Consider the following 8692-nt stretch of genomic DNA (forward strand, 5'->3'; position numbering starts at 1 on the left):
TAATGGTCTTGAATGTTAAATTACTGTGAATTATATGTAAAAAAATAAAATAAATAAAAACTCATCATATTGGTCAATGTAAAATTCCTGTTTGTTTTTTGTAGTAAAACTTTAAATAATGCAGAATTTATTTATGTTTAAAGAAATGTATTATTTTACAGGATTTTTCTTGTTTTTTTCTGCATTTAGTGCAAATGCAATAAAAGAGAAAATTACTTCTATTACAAATATTTACCAAAAATAAAAATTGAGATCTGTAAATTAATATAATGGGGCATTAAAGGTTTTATATAGATCTTTATTTTTATTCAATTGCTAAATGGTGTTGAATGTTAATTTACAATTCATTATATGTAAAAATACAACAAATACACATAATATTGTTGAATGTCAAATTAAGACAACTTTATTTTTACAGTAAATCTTTGTATTTAATTTTTTTTTTTTAATTGTAAAATTAATTTCATTACAAATATCAACCATAAAATGTGAGTTGAGATCTGTTGATTAATATAATGGGACATTCTAGATTTTTTTACAGTATAAATTAAAAATGAAGGCAACTTTCTGGGAAAAAAAAAATCATATTTTCATCATTGCAGCAAAAGTTGCAAAACACTTACCATCATATTAAAGTAAACACATGTTATTCTAGAGATATTTGTTTTTAATACATATTTTATCCATATTTTTTAGGAAATTATCTGAAATATAACTTACGCTTGTTAACTGTTATTTGACGGTGTGATTGGCAATTTTTGCTGCCAGACTTTTATTTTTATTTTTACAGTGCACACATAAAAGGTCTGAGTGACTCATAGATGCTGCGTATGTTTTTAAATGGGATTAAGTGATCTTAGATATAAAGTCCTTTTTACATATGTTGCAACTGTATAGAAATACTGTTTTTTCAGCTAAGTATACATTACAGTCCAGCTTCCTGTAGTACAACCCTGCAGGGCAAAGAACTTAAATATCATACAACATTGTTTCTACATGCTAATCCTGGGATAGTGACACATTTGGACCGATATGCATTTAGTAGTTCTGCATGCAGACAACTTAACGCCACCTCCCTACTGTGCAAACACACAGCCAACACAACTGGCCAACCACTCATTATAATTAATAAACTTTAGTTTATTGCATCCTCTGCAGGTTGTTTTCTCATCATCACTTTTGAGTTTCTTATATCGATTTCACCCTTTTAGATGGAGGATCCAGTAAGTATTAAGTGACTGTAAATCAAACCCTGACAGGTAAAGCGGTGCAGAACTGCAGCAGTGTGTGCGTGTGTGTGTGTGTGTGTGTGTAACAGCATGAACTCTGAGATTGTGGAGGAGTGTGTGTCTGCGTCTGCGTTTTTTAAAACTCAGATTTAGCACCGCGATGACACCGATGATCCTCTGTATCTTTGTGTGCTTGGCAGTGCTGCTGAATTCTCGCAGCTCTCTGAAACAGCTTGTGTATTTTATTGTGCGGTCTGGAGAGGAATGTGAGTGAACTGCATTGTGCTCAGTGTGGCGCTTGAAAAAGTTACCAGGCCTGATATTAATCCTTCTGTCAACACAGCCATTCAGCAACAACTGCTGGATGTAAAATGTGGACTTAACATTACAATGTAGCTTTAATGTTGAGGGGAAACCTGGAAACACAAGTAATATTATGGACATTTACTGTATTATTTCACAGGGTATTTCTTGTTTGTATTCTAAATTAAGTGCAATAACAAAAAAATAACTACTTTTATTACAAAAAAAATTACCAGAAAATAGTATTTGGAATCTGTAAATGAATATATTGGCATATCATAGATTTTTTACAGTATTATTCAATTGCTTAATGGTCTTGAATGTTAAATTACAGTGAATTATATGAGAAAAAAATACAAAAAAATATTGCTGAATGTAAAATTAAGGCAATTGTGTTTTTTTGTGTTTTACAGCTTAATGTAAACAAATTTGTGTAAAAAGAAATGCATTATTTTACAGTGTTTTTGTTTTTATTCTACATTAAGAGCAAATGCCATAACAACTAACAATAAAATAAAAAGTTGAAATCTGTTAATTAATATAATGGGACATTATAGATTTTTTTTACAGTATTATTTAATTGCTTAATAGTCTTGAATGTTAAATTACAATGAAGCAGTGAAAAAACACATAATTATTCATTATTCTTTGTAAGAAAATAAACTTACCTTCATATTAAAGTAAAAAAAAAAAAAATTATCATACAGATATACATATATATATACATATACATATATACACACACATTTTAATACAGATATTTACTGTATATTATCTGTATTTTTAAATAACTTATCTATAAAATTACTTATGGTTAATTATTGTTGTTACGTTAGATTTATTTATTTATTTATTTTACAGTACATTAACGTAATTTAGTTAGTTTTGGTTTTTCGTCATTCAAATAATTTAAAATTAACATGATTTGAACTGTGTTTTTAGATTTATTATATTGTAACACTGAGCATGAATCTTGAATTGTGAGATTTGAGATTATGTAACAGTAACAGAACATCATCCTTCTATCGTGATTTCATTTTCATGTTGTTTGTTTCTGCAGGAGTTTGAGCTCGATGTGGTGGCCATAGTGAACGACACGGTGGGGACGATGATGACTTGTGCATACGAGGAGCCCTCCTGTGAGGTGGGGCTGATCGCAGGTGAGTGAAAACAGTAAAAAAGGAGATTTTAATCTAGAAAGCTGCTGTGAGAAGTTTTAAAGGTTTATTTCTAACCCTTCCACATGAACAATTTTTAAAAAGTCAGAGAATCTGTATTTAGGCCGCAGAAAGAGTGATTTTTAACATAGAAAGGTCATGTTGGGCTCAAATTAAAGCTTTTGAGCTTCTATATACAAGTGAGGCAGTGATATTCACCATAAAGTGCTGGAAAATAATAATTTTTGATGTTGTGGGATCACATGTTGTGGGTGATATTTCCATAAAAGACACACAAAAGGCCCCTGTGTTATTATTGTTTTGTTACTTTCATGTTTGTTTCAGGATACTCCCTGCCAAATTTCATACTTGTATGACTAATTATGTAATTATAGTACCTTGACATTGTCCGCAAAAAGTGATTTTTGGCCCCCTGAGATCAAACAGCCCTGAGTTGTGGGTGCCCAAGGTCATCAGGAAATTATAGGAAGCAAAAAAACATGCTTTTGCACATGCATCAGGGTTAGGTTTTACTATACAAATAAGATCTTGGTAGTTTTTAACTATATATTTTCACCGGATGACCGACTTTTGTCATCAGATATCAGGATCTAGAAGTTATCAGAGAAACAAGGTAATTAAATATTAGATGCAACTTGCTTTATTCAGTGGTTTTACTAGTTTTAATCAGCTGATTTGTTTGTTCTGGAGAGGAGAAAAACCTCTGCAGATAATGATCCCTGCTAAAAACCTCCTGAACAATGAATACTGAAGCATTTTTGACCAGAAGAAGCTGATGGTGAAGACCTCCATGAGCACATGTGATTTAATGACGTCACCAAACTCTGTCTTTTATTAATGGTTTTGATTGAGAGACCTTCAGTTTGAAAAGTCTTGAATTTGCATGTTTGAATTGCATGAATTTTTGTGCATGTTTTTGAGGTTGACATGCTGTGGTTGTGTGTCCTCTCAGGGACCGGCAGTAACGCCTGCTACATGGAGGAGGCAAAGAACATCGAAATCGTGGAGGGCAGCGAGGGACGCATGTGTGTCAATATGGAGTGGGGGGCGTTCGGAGACAACGGCTGCCTGGACGACATCAGGACGAAGTACGACCAGGCGGTGGACGAAAACTCGCTCAACGAAGGCAAACAAAGGTGAGCACGCCTCCAGTATTAAACTATATTTCAGTGTATTTGTTGCTGATTCATATAAACCAAACCAAAGAAGGTATTGTTTTCCTGCTAACATAGACTTGTCTGTTTGTCCATCGTGTCAGATATGAGAAGATGTGCAGCGGTATGTACCTCGGAGAGATCGTCAGGCAGATTTTGATTGATCTGACGAGGCGCGGCTTCCTCTTCCGGGGACAAATCTCAGAGACGCTGAAGACCAGGGGCATCTTTGAGACAAAGTTCCTGTCACAGATAGAGAGGTGAGTGAGTTAACTTGTATCACTGCATCTGAAGACAAACAAACAAGCTGTTTGAGGGCTTTTTTGGCTCTTTTTACATTTGATTCACTGTGTCCTTTTATTTCACTGCAAAATATAAAATATATATAAAACCTATAAGTCCTGCAGCACAATGGAATCAGCACAACCATGGCTAGAAGTGGGAACAACTCAAACATGTCTTTGTGCAGAATAACAGTTCGAATGACAGAAATCATTTTTTTAAAAAAAGGAAAAACGCAAGTTGAATTTCTCTGATAAATTTTTAAAAAACATTGGAATTAAATCATAACAATTGGAATTTATATAAACAACACCCTTTCAAGTGCCCACAAGATATATATATATATATTAATTTATTTTCCTATATATATATATATATATATATATATATATATATATATATATATAGGAAAATAAATTAAGTCTCAACATATTGAACTATTTTTTTGAAATGACACATGGAGAATAAAGAGATTCTGACACAAATATCAACATTTTGAGCTTCGTTTTGGGTAATTTTTTAATGGAAACTTTCATAACCAGTGATCTGTTTAAGAACAGTTGTAAAGTTCAAATTTTGACAATAATGTTTTTACAGTTTCTTTCTATAATAAACAGTGGGGTTTTTTTGGGCGATTTTAAAAAAAGAAAATATATGTTTCAGAGGTGGGGTTCTGAGGTAAGGGTAAATTAACTTGGGCCACTTAAAGATAAAAATGGTATTAGTTTAGCAGAGAAGCAAATTCTTTTTGTTACAAACTATTTTTCAAGCAATTAAAATGTTTTCTAACATGTTTTAATGGCAGAAAGTAGCGCTGAAATCCAGTGGTGGACACAAGTGCACAACTCCATTACAAAGTAAAAATACTCCTGATCAAACTTTATGGCTAAATATATAAAAACAGCAGTCAAGAGGATAAGCACATAAAGGCACGTGCTTAAGCAGCATTGTTCACAAAGTAACATCTCTGGATACAACATACTCAGGTACGAGAGGAGGAGGGGGACACAATGTGAAAACTGGAGTTTATACACTGTTTAAGCCTACCTTAGCCTCTGGGAACAGCTGTGAGGTATCCGGTGACTCTCCTGCTGTTGGCTGACCTCTGACACGCTCTCTCTCTCTCTCCCGCCCCGCCCCGTCCCGCTCCACAGTGATCGTCTGGCGCTGCTGCAGGTCAGGGCGATCCTGCAGCAGCTGGGGCTCGACAGCACCTGTGATGACAGTATCATCGTCAAGGAGGTGTGTGGAACGGTGTCCCGCCGCGCCGCGCAGATCTGCGGAGCCGGGATGGCTGCAGTGGTGGACAAGATCCGTGAGAACAGAGGACTGGACCACCTGGACATCACCGTGGGCGTGGACGGCACGCTCTACAAGCTGCACCCACAGTAAGACACGGGAGGAGGACATAATGGGAGGCGTGTTTGGGGAGGAAAGGGCTTCATTCATTCTCAAACATTACAGCACATATCGGTTTTCATCAGGCTGCAGAAGTATCTTTTTTATTGTCTTGTATCTACAAAAACTATGTCAGCCTGCACAAAGGGGGACTCTAAAAACTCATTCAAAGAAAAGTTCACTGTTGAAAGCCCTTCATAAGAATATCAAAAACGACTTTAGAGGAGAAAACTAGAGGTGAAGCAATTAGTACATTAATTTGTTTTAGTTTGTTAACAAATAATTTATAAATTGATCAAGCAACTCTGCTGAGTCTAGCTCATTAATATATTAACAATATTAAGATTTGCAGATTTTCTCTTTTTTGGGGATTTTTGTACTGTTTGACAGACCAAGCAATGATTTCAAACCTTTCTAACACAGTCTAAAGGTAGCTGAGTAATTTTTTTATTTTTTAAATATTGACTTGCCGCTCAATTATGATGAAAATCATAATCATGATCATTTAGGTCAATATTTAGAATATTATTACTATTAATTGACTTTGGAAAAATGATGCACTTATTTCAAATTAATTTTCGTAAACTTGACTTAAAAAATTGATTAATACATAAAAAATAAATAATGCAGAGTGCTGCAGAAGTATGTATACAGTAATGAAAAGCAAAATGTACAAACATATCAAAAACAAACATATTAATCTCTCAAATGTTCAAACTGTTCTCACATCTTAGCACCACTATTATAATACTGGTCATACTCCGTACTGTATACCCACTTTTGCAGCCCCCTGTATATAATATATTAATATATAAAAAATATAATAATAATAATTTTAATCACTTTAAATTTGAATAGTGCATTGTTGTAATAGTTTCCTTTTACTGGTTTTCTTCATGAGGCTCTACATTCGAGTTGGGCCCACCACAAGAGATTTATGCACCTTTAAGAATAAAAAGATATCATATTATTAATTATTTCACCAGAAAAAAAGAGCATTACATAGGCTGTAAAAATAAGATAGTGCTTAAAAGTTTGATTTAGTTAGAAAGAATTCTCTCTACTTGATGTGGCAGTCCGAGTGTGCACTTTAAGTTGCATTCACTAAATCAGTCTGTGCACCATTAAATAAATCAGAATTGTAACTTTTAAGCACTTAATAAATGCCGCTGCAAACCTGTACCCAGGTGTACAGGTGCATCTCTAAAAATTAGAATATCTTAGAAAAGTTTATTTATGTCAGTAACTCAGTTCAAAAAGTGGAAATAACACAGTTTATAGATCCATTACACACAGAATGAAACATTTTATGTCTTAATATATTTCATTTCTTCTAATTATAATGATTATGGCTTACATTTAATGAAGACCTAAAATTAATGTCTCCAAAAAATGTGAATATTACAAAAGACCATTTAAAAATGTTTAATATGGAAATGTTGGCCTCTGAAAAGTTTGTCCATCTATATGACTCAATACTTGGTTGGGGCTGTTTGACTTGAACTACTGGAAATTGACTTTTACATCATATTCTATTACAGGTGCATCTCAATAAATTAGAATATGATGGAGAAGTCCATGTAATGGATCTATAAATTGTTGATGTTTTCTTCACTTTTCAAATTGAATTACTGACATAAATAAACTTTTCTATGATATTCTAATTTATTGAGATGCACCTGTAGGTGTTGGAGGGTTTTGGGGCTCTTAAATCAGGATGTTGGGCTTCCCTTGCTACTCATCCTCAGTGTAAAACTTGTTTTGCGAGCTGTTTTTGTTGCTCGTACTGGAAAGCATCTCTCATTTCTTAAAGTTCAGTAGCAAGCTGCCTCCTGACCACAGCTTCCTGTCGCTCTCCTCTCCCCGCAGCTTCTCTCGGATCTTTCAGCAGACAGTGAAGGAGCTGGCCCCGAAATGTGACGTCAACTTCCTGCTATCCGAGGACGGCAGCGGCAAGGGGGCTGCCCTCATCACCGCCGTGGGCTGCCGCCAGAGAGAGCTGGAGGCGCAGCAGCAGCACTGAGGAGCCCTGAGCTGTCGGCCCTGAACAACCTGCCGCTCCACCCCAACCTCCACCCACCGCACAGCCCCACTCCATCTCCTTCTTGGCAGCCGTGACTCCACCTCTACCCCACCTGGCCCCCCCTCCCCTCCCCTCCCACTGCCAGAGAGTCATGCTGCATGGATAGGGAATTAAATATTTATTTATACTGCATAGGGTTTATTATTTCCATGTTTGTACATTTTCTCTCAATAGCTTGTCAGTGATAAGATAAATCTTAACTCCGTAGACGTGCAATATTTGTGTATTGCTAATTTTATTTTTATATGGAGGCAAATATATGACTGTATTTATATAGCTGAGGCCACTTTGAATCCCAGAGGTCATTAGGATTTTGCACCATAGACACAAGAAAATGTTGGCACTTTTTTATATGAGAGTTACAACCGCAGCATTTCAGTGTGTAACTTCCAAATGAAGGACGTCCTTCTCGCTGGCTCCACTGGTTCAGAAAACCAGTTTCCAAAAGGGCTCGCTGCAAAGGGTTGAATGCAAGAGTCACGGCTGCTCAAAAATCACCCTCATTTACGTGCTCACACGACGTGCTTGGCTACTAACAACCTTTTTTGTGTAACTATCAGTGTAAACTCACATGTTAAAAGTATTCCAGCAGCACCACCGCACCATTTATTCCCCCCCAAAGCTGAGAGGGTAGAAAGTGAAAGTGTTAGCGTATCCTGTTGCTATTTGTGAACTACTATATTTTTGGTGTTGTGATATGAATCCCACTTCTACTCATATGTATGTGCAAAGAATAAATGTTTATTGGGCCCCAAGAAAAGAGTGGATACTACGAGCGCTTTTGTGTGTATTTGTGGCTGAGTGTCAGTGTGTCCTACTGTAACGACCTGTAGCTTTCAATGTCCAAAGCTCTGTGCAGACTGCATGCCTTACATTAAGACAAAGGAGAGTACTGGATCATTATCTTTTATCTCTGTTTCTTTCTTTCTGCCTTTCTTCTTCTTTTTTTTTTTTTTTTACATCAATAGCGATTTGTGACCGCCACAGTGAAACGTGAACTCATTAAATTATATTTTGTTGTGGAGTAAATCCTGGTGTCTCTTTCTTAAAAACTATCAAGCAGCC

At 35.5% G+C, this 8692-nt stretch overlaps 1 protein-coding gene across 1 annotated transcript in view; it reads left to right on the forward strand.

Annotated features, from left to right (window-relative positions):
* LOC131970646 (hexokinase-1-like) overlaps positions 1-8578 on the forward strand; it is a 36312-nt gene extending 27734 nt beyond the window's left edge. The window contains exons 14-18 of the mRNA XM_059332084.1: positions 2593-2692; positions 3663-3846; positions 3969-4124; positions 5301-5534; positions 7414-8578. Coding sequence (XP_059188067.1) covers positions 2593-2692; positions 3663-3846; positions 3969-4124; positions 5301-5534; positions 7414-7567 — 828 coding nt within the window. The 3' untranslated portion in view covers positions 7568-8578. The remainder of the gene's footprint in view (positions 1-2592; positions 2693-3662; positions 3847-3968; positions 4125-5300; positions 5535-7413) is intronic.
* The last annotated feature ends 114 nt before the right edge of the window (positions 8579-8692 follow it).

This window comes from Centropristis striata, chromosome 1 (assembly GCF_030273125.1).
Source record: "Centropristis striata isolate RG_2023a ecotype Rhode Island chromosome 1, C.striata_1.0, whole genome shotgun sequence".
NCBI lineage: Eukaryota > Metazoa > Chordata > Actinopteri > Perciformes > Serranidae > Centropristis > Centropristis striata.